The sequence below is a fragment of the Haemorhous mexicanus genome, chromosome 19, assembly GCF_027477595.1.
Source record: "Haemorhous mexicanus isolate bHaeMex1 chromosome 19, bHaeMex1.pri, whole genome shotgun sequence".
Taxonomy (NCBI): Eukaryota; Metazoa; Chordata; class Aves; order Passeriformes; family Fringillidae; genus Haemorhous; species Haemorhous mexicanus.
In genome coordinates, this window is record NC_082359.1 from 11184589 (window position 1) to 11203097 (window position 18509).

Here is an 18509-nt window from a genome sequence, read left to right on the forward strand (position 1 = left end):
GCTTGAGCAACAGAAGTGCTGAATCCATCTCAAGTCTGTGGTGCATTATCCGTCCTGTGAGCACCCTCTGGGGAGGAGGGCACTGTTTTCCACTCACACTGCCAGAGGATGTGCCCAGTTTGGGCTTTGTGCTGGCTTTCACTTTTGGGAAAGACACAGCCCAAGGCAGCTCAGTGCTGCAGCTGCCTGAGGAGGTACAGAAGTTACAGGACCCAAAAAGAGGTGTTCCAATGAGTGAGTGTAAATTCAAACAGCACAAGGACTTCAGCAGGGTAGCAGTCAGTGTTTGTCTCCTGCCATCCCCCTGACCCAGCATTTCCATTCTCTTCATTATTGGTACAAGTGCAGCATCTAAAGAAAGTATTTAATATTTGAGCTGAGCCTGTCCTCCCCTTTTCAGAACTGTGCCTCAAAAACCCACCCAAGGGCCACGTGCTTGTTACTAAAAAGGGGCAGAGGCAGTTGCATATTGAATGGTTTATTTTAGGTTCTTTCAGGCCTGGACAAATGACCTGGTCTCCCTGGAAAAGGGCTAGCAGACTTCCCTGCCATTTAAAAACTGCTTTTGCTCACATGATTTTGTTTTCAAAGGAGGAACTCCTCTTCTTTAAATAGCTTTTTAGAAGTGTATATAGCAGCAGTATGGTACAAATGAGTATTTTCTTTTCACAGTACACACAGGTTAGTATTGCCACTGAGAATATGCCTTAAAACAAATGCCTTGAAAAACAGCATTTGCTTTGTATCACTGATCCACTCAGAGTGTTCATAAACCTCAATAAATTCAATACCCAGAATTTAAATAATAAAACTGGAAAGTGTCAGGTATCATTCCAGAATTGGAATTACAGTAGATCCCACATTTTCCCCAACGCTGGCGCTTCGCCAGGCAGGTGCATGCTGCTCTATATACAGAACAAAAACCCCAGAAGCAAATACATTTTATATTAAATATACATAAATAGCAGGAGTGTGACTGGAGAGCCATGCTTGCATTAATACTGAGTCTGTGCTGGCAGAGTCCTTTGCCAAACACGGGGACAGGCGAGTCCTTCCGAGCCCATCAATCCCCTGGCTGGGGTTGAGCAGGATCTGTCCCAAACTCAGCCCTGCTGGGGGCACAGGCATGGATGCACACTGGGAACAGGGGGAGTCACAGCTTCTTCACCTTGTCTTTGTTCTTCTGCAGTTTAGTGTGCACCACCTTGAGAGTAGTGAGGAAGTTCCCGAGGAACAGCAGCAGGAATGTGAAAGCCAACACAAAAACCTGAAAGGGACGAGGAAGCAGCATTTATTACCTTGTAATATTACAACATGGATTATATTCAGCACTGCTGGGCTCTACCAGACACAGAACAGGCTCTGTGCTGCATTATCCTGAGATATTTAAATGAAGTCAGATGCCCAAATATCTTTCAGGACGTGGTCAAGCACCCCCTCTGCCCTGCTTGGTGCTTCTTCTGAGCAGAGACAACACAGACCTGCCATTCTTTGCATTCCTTGTGCCTTGACAATCTGAAAAGCGTGATTGCATTGTATAGCTGCCAGAACTGCAAAGGGGAAAAGAAAAACGCAATTTAATTATGAGCAAAAAGAATTAAGCCTTGGAAATGTTTGTCATGGCTGCGTGTGACCCAAAGCACCTTTGGGTGGTGCAGCAGCAGACACTGCGCCGCAGAGGGAGGAGGGGATCACCCAACTTACATGCCCAAAGAACAAGAAGGGAAGGAGAAATGTCAGCCCTCGCCACATCCAGGACTGGAATCCTTCTGGAAAAGGTTGACAGAAAAGGTAGGGTGTGAGCACAGAAGAGCCAGGACTGAACCTGCAGTTCCTCCCCACCCAGCTCACCTACATAAAGGCTATTCCTATCAAGTAAAAATATTTGTTTGAGATTGCGGTAGTTGGAGGAGGATAAAGTTAGGGATGACCAAAATCTCCATTTTAGTCTCCTTAAATGCTGACAAAGATCAGATTCCTCTGCTCCTGACCTACAGGACCTGAGGAGGGGGATAAAAGTCTCACTGCCCTTCCTGCCTTGGGACATAGGCAGCCAGGCAGGGGACAGCTCTGCAATGGGGAGGCACACAGCCCTCTCCCTCCCTATCACTGCTCCCAAAACCTGTGCAAAGAAAGCATAGCAGGAAACCTCACCTACTGTAAGGTCCAAGTGGTTTCTCTCCCCCAAAGCCCGGAGCCTATAGAGGCAGCCCCTTTGGTAATAATACTGTAAGAACTGAACACAGCCTGGAGAAGGAGAGAGAAAACATCACTTCATTGGTTATTCAGAAGTATGGTAAGTATCAAACTACTTTAATAATGTTTAATCCAACAGCATTTAATTATTGCTTATATTTGTAGATTGCATATTTGTACACTATATTTATATTCCTACAGTTTAATATTCCAGTATTTACCAAATGAAACTGTTTTCTGCTAAGCACATATGTCACAAAATGACTTTACCCCCTGAATTAGCAAGGTAAGATATACTCACTCTGAAATATTGAAAATGCTAAAAACTGACTGCGAAACATCTGATACATGAGTCCATCCGGCCTGGAAGCAGAACATGGGAGGTCCATTAATCTGCTAAAAGCATCCAATGCATCCGACCCTTCCCCTTCACCACCAGGCCTGATGCCATTAGCAAACAAACCAGCAGCTGGTGCCCAGCCCATTCCACCCACTGGGAGCCCAGAGAGGTGCTACAGCCACACAGGGAGTGCTCTCATTGATTAGGTTTCCCCTCTCTAACAAGGACACGTGCTGTCCCCTCTCATCCTTTATCACAGTTTTCTCCAGGCAGCAAAGCCATTCAGCATCATCTGTATTGAGAATCCCAGCACTGCAACGGGGGTGATTGTGCTGCTTATCCTGAGGGCACTTCAGGATAGATGGAGGGCAAGGACTGCCTGCCCCAGCCACTGTCAGCCCCTTACAGATTCAGGAGAAGCTTCTGTTGTTTTAAAACAATTTTTAATAATTAACTCATCAGTTCATGCCCAAGTTGAGACAGGCAGCACAGGGGGTGCATCGTGGGTTGTCTGACTACCACCACCACCCACTGCAAGGGGGTAACTTGAATTTTTGGCTTTAAACTCTCTAATCAAGGCTCAGTATGTCCTTCTTCCATAGCAAAGTGCTGCTTGTTTCCTTAACTACAGAGACAGAAACTGGGAGACTTGTAGAGATTTTGCTATCACGAGCCCAACTACAGTCACAGGGTTTGCATTTCTTTCTCTTTTTTTAACCAGAAATGTAAATACAAATTTACAGTGTTGTATTTATCATTGAAAACATCTGTAACATCAAACAAATATTAAGGCTGACACGCTGCCATATGTCCTGTGGCCACAGCTTCATGGTCACAGTGGATTTAAATGCTCAGATGATATAAACACCATGAAACAGGCTTGAAGCACCTCGAGCAGGCAAAAGCAGACTCACCACGTTAACATCACTCCAGACAGGAACGTGGAAACGTAGTGATGAGACACCCACCAGCCTTTGATCCTGAGCAGAAAAAAACATGGCAGTTAGACAAGAAACATGGTTTTCAGCACCAAAGTCCAGGCAAAAAATGATCCAAAAAATTGGAACAAAGGGGGTGTCCCAACTCAAGCACAAGGGATGCTGTGGCATTTCCAACCAAAGATGTGTGACCTCTAACACAAGGCAGCACACACACCCCAGACCACATCTACAACTAACCTACAGCTACCAAAACCAGCCAACACCTTGGACCAATAACTTAGGGACTTTCAGGAACTGCAGCTGCTCTCTCCCCAAACCTCAGGTAGCCACATGTGCCCTTGGAAGTGACCAGGGAGGAAGAGAGAGACAAGAGACTGCAGAGAGGCCATCAGCATCTCAGATTTGCTAGGCTTCAGTGCCAAGCTGAATCCCTTTTTGTTGCCTGGTTTTCCTTAAGGACATTTCATGCTTTCATGGGTTTTGCAGGTGGCACTGTACCTTGAGCCATTGCTAATGAGAATGCTTTCCCGTATCGTCAGCGTGCAGTAATACCACACCAACAGAAAGTTAAACACTTCATCTGTCACCCTGTTAAACACAAAAAACACAGAGTAAAAAAACCTTCTTGTTAATAACAAAGACGCATTTTAAAAATCCCCATTTTTCCTTCCTCCTCCTGGGTAGGTGAAAACCTGCCCAAGTGAGGCTATGGACACAAAGTCCCATCCTGAACATCTGTAACCCAGATGAGCACTGCACACATGGGCAGCACTGCCAGGCTCCAGGCCCTTTTACCCTGGGATCCAACACTGCAGATCCTGAGCTGATAAGCAGGTATGCAGGGATGACATTAAGTGCTGCTCAAGGAGAGAAAGCACCACAGAAGCAGCAGATGATCCAATTTAGAGAGGCCTTTCCAGGCTAATTCAATGACGAGATTCTATCAGATCTATATAAATCCAATCAACTAAAAGAATGGAAGAGCATTATGCTCTGGAGCAAAAAAACCAAAACACCAAAACTTTATTTTGCCATTTGCAAACTCCTGAAGCAAAGGGGACTTGGGGCAGCCTCTGCACAGGGCAGCATCATTCCTGGTACAATCCTGCATTCACTCAGACACACAGAGACCGCAGTGGAAGTGCATGGCTCCAACACCTTCCTGGTTTTTAAGCAAAACTGAATAATGGAAGCTTTTTGGTGCTCAGACACTTTATCACAACCTAGAGGTAATGTTTCAGGTCTGATAATTTCACACAAATTCTCTTTTGTTGTTTTTGTTACCCCAGAGCTGCAGCACGGTGTTGGTCCCTGCCTGGGACAGCCCACAAGCACAACCACGACAGCACAATGCCAGAACAACAACATCAATTTTTAGCATCATCAGGAAATGTGATGTTGGACTTTTCTTTTAAAAAGATAAAACAATTAGCTAAAATACAGCTCCTGCCAGAGTTGAAGAAGAGCAGGTGTCCTGCTGCCCAATTGCTTAAAGCCTAAACACAACCTGAGCTGTCTGTCCTTAACAGTGCATAGAATAAGTCAAATCCAGCACAATTTTATGCAAAACACTTGATAAGAAATAAAAATGCAGCTTACCTGTAGTGGAGAAAACACCTGCAGGCGACAGCCCCCAGTAACAAGATTATTGTCAGATAAAGTTTGAACTTCTCATACTCGTCCTTGTAGGCAAACCTGGAAGGAAAGAGGTGCAATTTGTGGACACAAACAGATGTTTGACTGAAATCTGGCTTCACCTTTTCAAACTACATACAAAGCCAAATATCAAGCCCAGAGACAGAGGTTTTGCTGAAACCCTTAGAAAAGCAGTGGACAGTGGTGAAAGGCAGTGTTCTGCCTGCAGGGAGGGTCTGTCTCAGCTGCAACACAATGCCTTAAGTCCATCAGAGCTGGTTTCTGGGTTGGCGTGACAAGATTTTAAAAATACATATATATCTCCATTTTCTGGAGCACTGTATGCCTAGAAGTCACAGCACCATTTTTCAGCACAAAAAAACTCCAAACACTCTTACAATTAAGGCCACAGGCTGAGCTGGGCTTAAAAGCGGGCGATAAATGGAATTAATTTGAGGTACATAAGATGTCAGCTTATCCCCATGTCATAGTCCAGTCACCCACCCTCAACATTTCACTTATCAGGTCCAAGAGAAACCCATTCCCTCTCTGGGCTCCACACCCACAGCTGGCCCCAGAGAAACCCAAACTCACACACGTGGGGAGGCTCACTCACTTTGCCTGGTTGCTCAGGAGAGTGACATTCACGTTTCCCAGCACCAGATTTAAGTACAGGCTGGAAGACAAAAGGCAAGCAGACCCAAGTAAGTTGTTTTATTTGAACACCACAGGATGATCTAGAGTGAGGTGATGAGACAGTGGCTTTGCTAAAGCCACGTTTGCTGGAGGTTTTTAATACAAACTGAAGGGAAATACCACAGAAAAGGCTTTACACATGGAAATATTGGTCAGCATTTCCAGGAAGTTACTGAAAAGCCTTATTTTCCTGGTCCCTTTTTTGCACTACAGTCCAAGGGCAATATATGTAGTGTGTGCACTGGCCAAACCCACACACAGGGAGGATTTGGAAGAAAAGTTTCTGCTAGAAACTTTTGCAGGGGGGTTGCAGCATCACACAGCTTGGCAACTGACATAACTCTGTCCTAGCAACCCCACTTGAAGCAAAATTTAAAGTTGGTTAAAAATATTATTAAAAAAAGAGAAAAGTCTTATTCTGATTCAGCCCTCAAAAAAATTAGCCCAGGAAAACATCAGTGTGGAACAGTGAACTGCACAATCCCTTGCCAGTGCAGGTTACTGTCATTTTAACAGAAAACCTGCACTGCCCACACACATTTACATCCACTCACAGCTAATGAATTCTGTGTACAACTGACACAGCAGCTCAGCAAGAGATTTATGACTAATCCAATTTTACATGTCTTTCTTCAACCTTTTCCTTCAGGAACAAAGAGCATTGCTGTGAACATTTAAAAATCCAAAATTCCTGGAGCACACAAGCCTCCCTGGTGGAGCATGTACCCGTTCCTCTTGGGCAGGTAGGCTTCCATGTCAAAGAAGGCATTCTGCCTCTCCTTGATCTGGCTGCTGATCTCCTGAATGAGAGCAAACTCTTCAGGACTCGCTCTGGGCTTGCACCTGCAAGAACACAGAAACAAGATATTCCTGTTCATGTTTTCACCTCCTTTTTATTTGAAGGAAAATAAAGTAGCCATAAAATCCAGGCTGTTAAAAAGCTGGCTCTGGGAGCTGGTGCGCCTTGCTCCTGTATTTCTGAGGAAACATTTGGCTTGTCATGACTTTATTTCACTGCCAGGTTTATGCTGCTATAGGTTACTTCAACCAGTTGGTTTATAAATCAGCTTCTCTTTCCATCAGCTCAGTGACAGGATTGTGTGGGAATATTGTCCTTTTCTGAAGGAACTCCCTCCACCCTGGGAACTCTGTGCGTGGTTTCAGGCGCTGCCCTCGCAGAGGCTGCAGCTCTTCACATATGAAGTATTTCAGGATGTAAGGGGACACAGAGCTGATGATTTACTGACAAACTGTGGTTTTAGTAATTAAAGTTAACCAGAGAGCAGTGAGCAGCAGAGCCAGCAGCCTGTGGTGTCAGAGGTGCTGCACACAAGGAATTCAGCCTGTGGCTCCTGGGATCAACCAAGCAGCCAGAGACAGTTCCCTCCTGTAAATCCACCTAGGAGCAACTTACACCTTCAGGTTCAAGGACTAATGTTGCTCTTCCAGTGCAGTTTACAGAGCAAAGCATTGCTCACCTGGCAAAAAAAAAGCTGTACAGCCCTGCAAGGAAGAAACCCACCCCAGCTCCCTTAAACTTCTTTATTTACAGGACTCCCTTTCTCATGCAGTAATGAACACTCTGCTTGGCTGTAATATGGAATAACTTTAGCACTGCAACATAGATTTTCTAGTAAAAGTACTAAAAATCCAAGCATTTCAGCCTTTGGGAAGGAGAACCATCCCATCCCTGCCTCCTCCACCCTCCAGGTCTCCTGTTACCGCTGCAGGCTGTGCTTCAGATCCCTCAGTGTCTTCTTCTGCCGGTGTATGGAGCTGCTGCAGGCTGTCTGCAAGCTGGTGACTTCTTCCAGTTTCTGCCTGTAAACTTTGTGTGTTTCCTGCAGGAGAAGAGGAGATGGTTGGTAGGAAGAGCCCTCCTAGGTTATTCATGGCATTTGGTTCTCACCTGCAAGGGAAACCAGGAAAATCCTGGTTTTATGGGCTACAAGAGGCACCCCTTTAACAAGGAATGAGGGGAAGATGCCAAACCAGTACAGCTACAATAGGGCTTAAATGGACACTGATGACATTCCTGCAAGAGGAAAAGCATCCTCTACACTCATCTCATTGCCTCTTTAAAGAGCTTTCCCACTCAGGAGCCTCTCACGCCCATCCCACCCTGCAATGAAGCCCCTAATCCTTGAATCCCCTAATCCTCCATTTGATCCTGATCCATGCCCATCAAATGGTGGCTAAATCACAGAGCAGGCACTCCAATTTCACAGCCAGATTAAATCTTGGAGAAAATAAATGAGGACTTATCAGACTGGGGGAGGGAAGAGAAAGACACAGCACCAGGCATAAATCCATGGCTGAGGGTTTAGGCACCTCCTGGCCATCACTGCCATCCCAACCCCACAGATATTCAAGCAACCTACTGCCCCATATTCTGGTTTAAAGAGCTGAACTGATGTCCCTGCCTGTGGCCTCAGATGCTCCCTGGGAGGGACTGCTTTATCACAGCTCATTGGTCCCCTGAAGCCCCCAATTAGTGCTCAGCCATAACGAGGACACGCTCACCAACTGTAAACCCATTGAGAAGAGCCTCTGCTCTCACCCCTCCCTGAGCTCAGGGAGACCCAGGCTCTACTTTTCCACCCTTTGCAAGGATTTCACCCCTTTTCCCATGAGGGAGGTCTCAGGAAGGGCTCTCCAAGCATCAAGCAATGACCTCTGAGCCAATTTACAGACCTATAATAAGTTGGAAAACAGAGTTTGCAGAGTTGGTGCCAAGAGAGTGTGGGTTACACAGCTGCTTCACCTACCTGCACACCGAGAGCCACAGGAAATTCCCACCGCTCTTCCCAAAGCATAAACATGGTGGTGAAACCACACAAACCAAATCTTTGCTCTCCTCCATGCTAGGACCCACCTGGTAGCTGTTCTTTATTTACAAGAACAATCCAGCATCTGATTTAAAGACCTTAATAACCAAACTAACCCCGTACAGGCACTGCAGCTCTCACCATTTGAGGCTCACTTTGGTTTTGCTGAGCACACCTTTACAGCACTAATGCTGACACCTCGACCACCAGCAGCTGCCACCCCACCAAAAAATGTTTCTACTTTCCTTTTCCAGATGGAGAAACTGAGGCAGGGACAATCACTGATATTTACTGTGGTTTATGTCAGACTGAGGCAGGGAGTTTGTCGAGAAGGTGCACACAGCAAACAAGTGACCAACAAAACCACGCCAGCTGGTCTCCCGCAGCACCCCAACCCTTGTTTCTGCTAACAGGAGTACAACCTGAACTGAGTTTTAATTAAGAAACAAGCTAAATGTGGAGATCACACTTTTTTTTTTTTCCCCATGCACGTTCTGTTTAACAGTCTAAAAGAGGCTAAAACAGCCTCCAGAGTGAGAACAGTCGGTCGTACTTTAAAACTGGATTTAAGATTTTAAGCACGTGTATAGGTGCAGCACTGATGACAAGCAGGGAAGGAAGGGAAGGTTTCTGGAGGTAAAAGCATCTTGTAGAACTGCTCTTGGCCCCCACTCCGAAGCCTTTCTGTCCCTCAATGCACTTTTACAAGATGGAAAAACAGTACATGGACCCGGTCGCATCCCACCACGGGAAATCAAAACTCCGCCAGGAGATGCTGGCGGGACAGGCGCTGCCTGCACTGCTCTTTGCAGCACGCCACGGGCGCACAACCGCACCGCGTCCCCTTTTTCGATCCTTTCTCCAACAACGGGAACCGAGGCACCACATCTTGGTGCATCCCCAGAGGGACCTGGGGCACGGCCAGGGCTCGGTCTGGGCCGTCCCATGCGCTCGCACACGGGGTAGCGAGGCGGGCTGCGTGCGGGGACCGCGCAGGGATGCACAGCCCCGCTCCGTGCGGGCACCCCGCGGCCGCAGCCAAGGCAGCGAGCACGCTTCGCTGTCCCGGGCGGGGCTGGGGGGAGCCAGCCCGCACCGCCGGCTGCTCCCGCCGAGCCGCCCCGGGGATGCGGCCGGCGGTGGGGACCCCCGGTCCCGCTCCTGCCGGGCGGGGCGAGCCGGGGCCGGCTCCGCATCGCGATGCGAAGCGGAACCGGCAAGGGCAGCGCGGGGCAGTGCGGGGGAAGCCGCGTCCGCGCAGGCGGGGGAGGCACCGCGATGCTCCGCAGCCCCCCCGCTCACCTGGAGCTGCCGGAACTCCTCCTCCAGCTCCCGCCACTCGCCGAGGCTCCGCTCCAGCTGGTCCCGCATGGCTCGGGGCCGCGCCAGCTCCCGGGGCCGCCGGCGCGCGCCCGCCGCCCGCACCCCCGGGCCCGCGCGCCGCGTGCGCCGCTGACGTCATCGCGCGCGGTCATGGGCGCGGCCCCGCCCCCCCCGCCCGCCTCAGGGGAGGGACCGGTCAGGTGAGGGAACGCTCCGCTCTGTGCTCACCTAGGGCCAGAGAGCCCCTCGGGCCGGAGATTCCCCTCAGGTCAAGGCTCCCCTCAGGTGCGGGGTCCCCTCCCGTGACGGCCCTCCTCAGGCCCAGGATCCCCTCCCGTGATGGTCGCGGCCCCCGTCCGGCCTGTGTTCTCCTCAGGCCAGAGCTCCCCTCAGATCGGGGGGGGTCCCCTCTGCTGCTGTCACCCGCCCTGCCCCGGTCACCTCCTGGAGGCCCTGCACCTCTCCTGAGGCCCCTTGTTTTGTGGCAGCACCTGAAGTGCTCCGTGGTGTGAGATGGAAGCATTTTCCTGCCCTTTCAGGGTGGTTCATCACACATGGAGCTGAGAGTGGAGATAAAACTCTCCACTGCGCAGGGCCAGCCCCCTCAGAGAGACCTGGTGGCTGAATCTGAGGCAGCTCAGCCCTGCAGCTGCCTGGACCTTGGTCACAGGTCCTTGGTATCAGAGAAGATGACAAGAGGATTCCTGATGTCTTTATTTTTACAATAATTACCCATTCAGCAGCTGGACTGGCCAGTTGTGAGCTGGCCTGTTGTTCTGGGGCAGGGTAGGAAGAGTTGTAAATGTTGACACCACATCCTGTGAGTTTCTTATGCAAGGGTAGAAATTGGCAAAGAGGAAAAAAAAAGGGAAGGGATAGGAAGCAATTTTAAAAAAAGGTACAAGGGAGAGGGAAGGGGAGGAGTGAAGCCAAAGTAAAAACACAAATGCAATGCTGTCTTTTCATGAGGAGCCTATGTAGGAACCCGTTTCCTTGAATTTGACCAACCAAAAACATTGAGTGTAGAGACACTCCTCAGTGTTCTTGCTGTCCCTGGTCTTTCTCTAGGTCCACTGTTTGATTTTGTATATTTTTTCATACATTTGTGGGTGGACATCTGAAATGCTGTTGATGATCTGCATTCAGTTTCCAGAGAAACCCTCTCAGAACTTGCAGTGGTTTGGGATTTCTGCTGGTTTAAGAACCACCAACCCCAGGGACATTGCATTGTCCCTGCTGCTTCTCCAGTGAGGCCATGACTGTCCAGAGATCAAATGTGTTGTGACAGGTCTTGGTAATCCTGAAGTAGAAAAATAAACTAATCAACATAATAGAAATGTCACAGGAATTTGTTATGTCTGTATTAAATTTTTCCTGGATTCTAGCATTTGTCCACAATCCTATGTAACAGGACTGTGTGTTGCAGGAGGCCTGGATTTTGGATTACAGACTTTGGAAGAAGGAGGATCACATCTCGGATCTGAGCGTTAACTCTGCCCTGGATACGTGCCAGAACTTTCCAGTTCACCACAAGGTTGGAATACTCCCTGCCAGCAAAGTTATTTTTCCTTCCCACATGAAAACATTCCCTCCACCTTTGCAGGTCTCTGTCAGCTCAGTTTATCACCACCCCTAAGACGTAGCTGCATCTTACCCCTTGTTGTTGAGGTTGGGGTGCTGACACCCTCCTGCAGATCTGGGGGAATCCAGAAAGTAAAAACACTTCAACATTTGTAGGATTGCTTGTGTCAGTTCAGGAAAAGGTACTTTTAGAAAACATCATCAATTGTCAATAGTCCTTAAAAGTATTCCTTTCACTGCTGATCTGTAAGCCTCAAAAGAGCAGAAGGAAACTCTTATCAGACATGAATATTTGTCCTGGGCAGGAATTCTGCAGGCTGATGACATTTAGTTAGGGCTGTGGTGTGAGTTTCACATACAAAGGCAGGAAATGTGCATTTCCCACTCAGAGCCCTGCTGTGCTGGCCACAGAGCTCTCCCAGAACACCAAGGGATTTATCCCAAACTTTCCTACCTCTCCCCTACACCTCTTGACAAGGAACAATTCTTACACATGTTGTGGCTCTGCATAATGATTACCCCAAAGGATTTCTTTCAACTTTTTGACTAAGCCATGCTAATTAATATTCATTCAAGAGATCTGCATTTTCTTTCAAACAGAAACCACAAAAACATTTGGTTAAGCACAAACATTGTGAGTGTAGCAGGGCTGGCCTTAGAACTGGCTCTGCATTATTTAACTTTGCACCAGTACAGAATACTTCAGAATTACCTGCAAGCTCTCCCCACCTCCTGGGAGGCTGTAGCTGTTGGTATAATCTCATTATTTCAATCACATCTTTGTGAATGAAGCCAAAGCAAGCTGAGATAGCAGTGATCCCCTCAGCCCTGGGTGGGGAGCAGGGCTCTGTGCAGCTGATGCTCGGGGCTCCCACACCTCGCCTTTCACTTGTGGCAACACATGAGGATTGGTGCTTTTCCTCTGAATTTCAATTATTTATGATCGTTTTTCACAGTATCTTGCAAATTTTAATGGCTGTCTTCTGCTGCCAGAGATCACCTAAGGCCATTGCACAGCAAATTTGCAAACATGAAATCTCTGGTTTGCCTTTACCTTAATTAATCCCCAACTCACCAACCTTTCACTGCCAGAAAACGTGTCTAAGAAATTGAGTTCATAAATCAAGTTAAGGATCACAGAGAAATTGTGACTATTTGTTCTCTGGGTGTTAGATTTTGTTTGAGTACACATAGTTATATATATGTACAACCACATGTGAGCTCCTTCCCTTCACCCTCCAGACTATTCCTGAATGCAAATTCCATTCATTCTTTCCTCTTAAGATAATTGAGGCTGTTTCCTTTGATGCTTTTCCCCTGTCTTAGAAATGCAGATTCTTTCCAGCACAGCAAAGGAGAAAGGACAAAACACAAATGTAGATGAGTCCCTATTCTGACATCAGGTGACAATAAGCCGTGATAAATAAAGTACTTGGCACATGTTTCAGCTGGAGATTCATACTGCTGATTCATCTTGTATTCATCTGGATTTATCCCTCAATTAAGGAATAAATTAAGGACTTGAAGGGAGGCATTAGCTAAAGTGTGGCCTAATTTATCTGCCTCCAATGATATTGAGTCTTGCAAAGCACTCCGTGGTCAGTAAATAATTCTCAGCTTTGGGTGACTTCAGGAATTAACACCATAACTTTACCTTTAAACCTCTACCTTGTTGCAGGTGTTTAAGCAGAGACCAAGAGGTGTAAATCTGCAGCAACAGGGGCTCATGGGGAGAGGGTATCTGGTGTCAGCTTCCAGGACTTCAGCCTTTCAGTTTGCATGACTATCTAAGTGCCTGAACATTCCAGATAACCCAGGGGTTTAACTTTAGGTTGTTTTGATGTAAAACCAACATGGTTTTTATCTTGAGAGCACTGCTCCCAGCCAAAAGGAGGGAAGAATTTTAAATGCTTTCCCACAAGGCTGCCCCTTAACCCAGAGGCAATCAGGTGAAGTTTACACTTCAAACCTTTCACTTCAATTCCTCCTAAATCCTGCTAATGACAATTCTTTAGAGCAGAGTGGTGGGGATGCTCCTTCAGCTCACCAAAACAGGCTTGGTTGGAATCCAAGACCCTCCCACCTCTTCCCTGGCTTTTCTCTTGAATATAGCAGGAATAAAACACACATCTGAGCATCCCACTTCCACAGTATGTTGTTGTCGCACTCTTCACCTTAAAAGAATTCCAACATATGTTTCCCTAAATGCTTTTTCTCTATTTATTCTATGAAGTTCCCAAAATAAATTTAATTTATTGATTCTAACAGTTTTCAGTTGGTTTGGACATTTCACTTGGGTGATTCCCCAAGCTTAGTGCAAGAAAACTCCGCTTGGAGCAGCTGTCTCCTTTCAGTGCAAAAATGATTGGTTTCAGATGTAGAATACTGAGGGCCTTGGGATATATTTAATTTTTTAAAAATTTTTGATATTTTTCAAAAATCCTGCCCTAAAAGTGAAAAAAAAAAAAAAAAAAGCATCATATGTCACAGGACCCTGCTGCAGAAAGGTGTTTCTGGGCATGTTCCCATGCACAAACTCCCAGTGCTTGGTTTGCTCTTCAGTGTGTCCAGCCTGGAACTGGAGTTCATTGCAATGTGAACTGTGTTGGCAGAATAATGGGTTGAATTAGGCATCATTTACATGGACAGATTTAAAAGCTTCCTTTCAGTCTTAATAAATGTAAGGTTTAATCAACTGCCAGGCAACTAAAGCAGCAACAGGAGAAGCAGCAGTAGAACTGAAGCCCTGGCACTGCCTGGTGAAGGTTTTGCTGCTGTTCCTTGGTGTCAGAGTGAAACACACAAAACCAGGAGCAGAAGAATTTAAAATAAGCAACCCAGAAATGGAGGCAGCACCCTCCATCATATCCAGATACAGAGGTTTTTGCAGAGGCAGTTTTTGATCCCAATTTGTGAATTTTAATTTGTTGCTAAACTAATTTAACTGTTTTAAAGTTTTTATTGTTTTCAAATGTATATTACTTTTCAAATATGTATGTAACTTCTGGTTAGCAGAAGCTGTGGTTAGATGGGACATAGTTTGGGCTTGCAGTTCAAAAACCTCAGGCAGCCCATACCCTTTAAAAATAGACAAGTAAAATGGTCTAATTAGCTAATTATTTTAATTGCCAATCTCTCAATTAAGTGCAGTACTTTATAGTGGCTGAAACATTAGTTAATACTTTTCCAGAGAGGCTATTTCTGTTTATAATTTCAAGCTGTAGATTTTGGGTTGCAATAAGCATTTTTTTCTTCTCCCTCATGGATTTCTTTATTTCCTCCCCAAACCTCTGTCCTCACTCCAGCCCTTACAATTGGCCATGGTGAAACACAGGAATGACTGTCTTCGGTAATTCTTAGGCTCTGCCCCAAACCAGAACACATTAACATGAGTGACTGTGAGTAAATCCTTCCTGGATATCTTCATCTCATTTTTAATAACAGGAGACATTTTCTCTTGTATAAGTATTTCCTAACTTGGTCAGCTTCCATGGTTTTCTTTCTTTCTTTTTTTTTCTTTCCTGCTTAAAGTTCTGCCTCTCCTACATCCCTGGAAATGCTTGCTAGCAGCTGCCATCTTCCCAGTTTGTCTAATGTAACACAAGAAATTCCATGTGTGTATTTTCCCTTGGTACAGATCTCCCTCCATCATTTCCACACTAGCTCATGTTATCTGTGGAGCAGCTCTTCCTTCCCTCCACTTTATTTTCCTACACCTGATTTCCCAGGCAGTGGCATTGTCTCCTTTGGCTCCGTGGCCCTTACATGTGCCGTGGGAAATGGAATATTTGCCTTTAGTCACACTCACACTTGGAATAAATCCATTCTCTGTCCTACCTGAGCATGGACACAACGTTTAAGCCACATTCAATGCCTCAGATATTGAAGATGGCAAAGGAGCAGCTGTCAGGGAAGGCTGATCTGTATCTCATCTTTACAGAGGCAGCTGCTTTGTTTCATCACAGTATTTCCCACCTGCCTCAACATTTTTACCTTACAGCCTGCAGATTTGTGCACAAAAAATGCGGTAAAAGGATGAGAATCAAATGCATTTGGCTCATGGGAGTCATACAAGAGCTGTGGTGTGATACTAGAAATGTGCACAGTCAATTACCCATTAGGGAAGATGATTACAGACACCCATAAGGCCAAAGTGGCAATCCCTGCTCACCATGGCTGTGGAAGAAATGTAATGGATGAGGGAATTAGTGTCAGGTTTATTCAGATTTCTCCTTTAAGACCGCTGATGTGCATTTTCAGGGGCTTTCTCCTATTTCTCCTGACATTTGCAAGGCTGATTTATTTGTTACTCATCGGTGCTGTAATCAGTGCTTTCATTTCCAGCCTTCTGCTGCTGGGCGTGTGAAAAACCAACCAGAGGTGAAACACTCGTGGCTTATTAGCACTTTGTATTCTGCTGGAGCATCCCGAGCTCAGGGCACGTAGCTGCACAGCGCTGTGTGTGCCCGGTGGCTCTGGCTCCATCCCCGGTGCTCAGCGAGGGGACCAGCGTGTGATGCCGTGTCCCAGCCCATCCCTGTCCGCCCGGGGCCGCTGCCGTGGCCCTTAGCGCTGGAGTTTGGCACGTTGCTATGGCGACCCCGCCGCCGCAGGCAGCACCGAGCCGCCACCAGCACAGGTCGGTGTCCGCGGTTCGGCCCTCGGCATCGGGGGCGGCGGGAGAGCGGCGGTCGCACTCCAGGCTGCTCTGCAAACCGAGCTGGGGGCTTTCCCCGCTGGCCGCTCGCCCCGCTGCCCTCCTGCCCGGCTCCCGCTGGGGAGGAGCAGCAACAGGCACCCTGAGCATTCCGCTCGCAGACAGCGCCCTGGGGGTCAGGAGGGGAGGGGGTGACTCCCCTCCGCTGGTGGGTGATGGCAAAGGGACCCCGCTGCAGGGCAGTGCCGTGGTGCTGGGTCACGGCAAGGGCCGAGCTCAGCCGGGCATCCTCGGAGCCGGGGGCAGTCAGGCAGGGTGCACGGGGGTGCGGTGCCAGGCAGGGTTCTGCCAGGGACAGTCAGCAGCCGCTTCTCTGCAGCCAGGTGTATTTCAGGGTGTATTTCCCTCCTTACTCTTCATTAAGTTAAGATGTAAGATGGAGAAAAGTAGCTACACCGCATTGCTCTGAAGTTCTGCAAAGAGACAGGGAAAAAATAGGCTTCCAGTAGGGCCGTGCAGACTAAAGCTGCGTTTTACCCGAGACCCGACAAAAGTCGCAGAGCAGCGTCTGGAGGGGGACGCGGGGGTCTTGACGAGCCTCATCCCCAAGAGCCGCGGCAGAGGCGCACGGGAGGAGCAGCTTCTCACCCTCCGCACCGAGAGCTGTAACAGGAACGGCTTTGCACCGCCTGCCTCTCGCTGCCAGCCTCCCCGCGCCCTGGGAGTGGGCGGCTGAAAACATCCAGGGAGGCGAACACCGACTGCGTTATCACTTACGCAAACCTGGCATCGCTGACGTAAATTTAGAAGGGGATTCAGCAAATAAAGGCGGCTCCCGGCAGCCCGTATTACCTCGGGTACTCTCCGTGGGCTGTGCCTCGCAGGACATGGCGAGCAGATGGGGCTGCCCCCGCAGCTGGGAATCCTCCCTGGGGTTTGTAAATCCTGAGCTTTGAGTTAAAGAAGTGGTGGGATGTGTTGGTGGGAAAGCGATGCTCCCATCTGGCAGGGGTAGTGAAGAGACTTCTTGTCACAGGCATGAGCTGCTCTGAGGTCATGGCCAGTGTCAGGGTGGGTACAGATTGCTGTAGCTCGGCTCTTCTGCTTCTCCAACGAGGGCAGGAAAGGCTCAAGCCAGAAAAGAGTGGCACAATGTCATGAAAAACCCAGCCATTGGCAAATATTGGCAAGACCCCCTTCTCCAGGAGCTGCAGCACTCAAAAGTGAAGGAGGAACTCAGCAGTTCTAGCGTATCCTGTGTTTGCATTGCTGGAGAAACATCCTCTGTGGTGGGCTGTGACTCCACCATACTGAGGGGACAGATCCTGTCCTCGGTGTCCTCTAACCAAGACTCATTCTGGACACATAAGTACTTTTATTTAGCAATGCTATCCTTCTAAATAGTAGTTGACCATTTCCCACAGCTGGAAAATGCAGAATTGAGGTTGAACTCTAACAGTATTTTCTTAGTTAGAATTTCTAGCTTTTATTTCCTAGCAAGGACCTAAAGCACCTTTCTTTCTCCCTCTCCTCCCAAGGCCCAGGTTTTTTCCCCTGCCAGGCTCCCTGGCACCCGCAGCACAGACGCAGCAAAATCATTCGAAATGGCTCAGCCCGGCGGATCAGGACAGAAGGGGGAGCCCTGGAGACAAAATCGGAGAGCATCCCACCCCGCCGGGCTCCAGCCGAGCTCTGGATGTTAACGGCATCCGTAGAAACTTGCTTTTGTTTCTACAGCCACCTTTTGGCTTTTGTTTATGGTTTATAGGAGACCAGTCTCACCTCCAAGCCTGTGCCGAATTCCCACTGTGCTGAACAGCACTTCCATTGGCAGTGCTCAGAAATCACCACTATGCTGCACTCCACCATTGTCCTCTGTATTTATGAGGCAAAACATCTCCTTTTCCCTCCTCTTCCCCCACACTGACCCTTTCCCTCCAGGCCTCCAATGCCCAAACCACCCCCACTGTGCTCACCGTGCCTTGCCTGCTGTTCCTGCTTTAAACCCACCTCACCTGTGAAGTCACCTCAGAAGTGACCTCCTTGGCAGCTTGGTGTGGTGGCAAGCACTTGGCCTGCCCTGGGCAAGCCACAGCCTCCTGGGCGAGGAAAACACTGTGGTTTCAACCCTTTTTAACAAGGAAGCTGGAGAACTGATATTTTTAGCAGCCAAGGAGCCTGAGCTGCATTACTGCTGGGAGTATGAAGTGTCCCAGCTCCAGGTGGGCCTCAGGGACACTGGACAACTCCCTGACCCGTTCCATCAGCTGTATGGAGGACATGCCTGTCCCTGCACTCCCCAAGGTCTCTGG

General features: G+C 48.1%; 1 protein-coding gene across 2 annotated transcripts; it reads right to left on the reverse strand.

Annotated features, from left to right (window-relative positions):
• Nucleotides 1-462: 462 nt before the first annotated feature.
• Nucleotides 463-10061, reverse strand: TMEM120B (transmembrane protein 120B). Of its 2 annotated transcripts, none has more exons than XM_059863412.1 (12): nucleotides 9939-10061; nucleotides 7531-7649; nucleotides 6535-6651; nucleotides 5729-5788; nucleotides 5077-5172; nucleotides 3976-4065; nucleotides 3451-3516; nucleotides 2498-2559; nucleotides 2155-2247; nucleotides 1705-1769; nucleotides 1482-1550; nucleotides 463-1267 (listed from the first exon to the last, which is right to left on the reverse strand). In XM_059863412.1, exons 1-12 carry the CDS (start codon nucleotides 10005-10007, stop codon nucleotides 1154-1156), a joined length of 1020 nt encoding a protein of 339 aa, XP_059719395.1. In that variant the 5' UTR covers nucleotides 10008-10061; the 3' UTR covers nucleotides 463-1153. The 2 variants fall into 2 exon arrangements, with proteins under 2 accessions (XP_059719395.1, XP_059719396.1); XM_059863413.1 differs by having other exon boundaries at nucleotides 1191-1267; nucleotides 1478-1550.
• Nucleotides 10062-18509: the final 8448 nt, after the last annotated feature.

What these genes read in the sequence shown, in the direction of transcription:
- TMEM120B (XM_059863412.1), bottom strand. Translation starts at nt 10,007, where the DNA reads ATGCGGGACCAGCTGGAGCGGAGCCTCGGCGAGTGGCGGGAGCTGGAG. An exon ending in CTCCTGAGCAACCAGGCAAA is followed by an intron (nt 5,173 to 5,728) that starts GTGAGTGAGCCT and finishes CTTTCCTTCCAG; the next exon opens with GTTTGCCTACAAGGACGAGT. An exon ending in AGGTGTTTTCTCCACTACAG is followed by an intron (nt 4,066 to 5,076) that starts GTAAGCTGCATT and finishes TGTGTTTAACAG; the next exon opens with GGTGACAGATGAAGTGTTTA.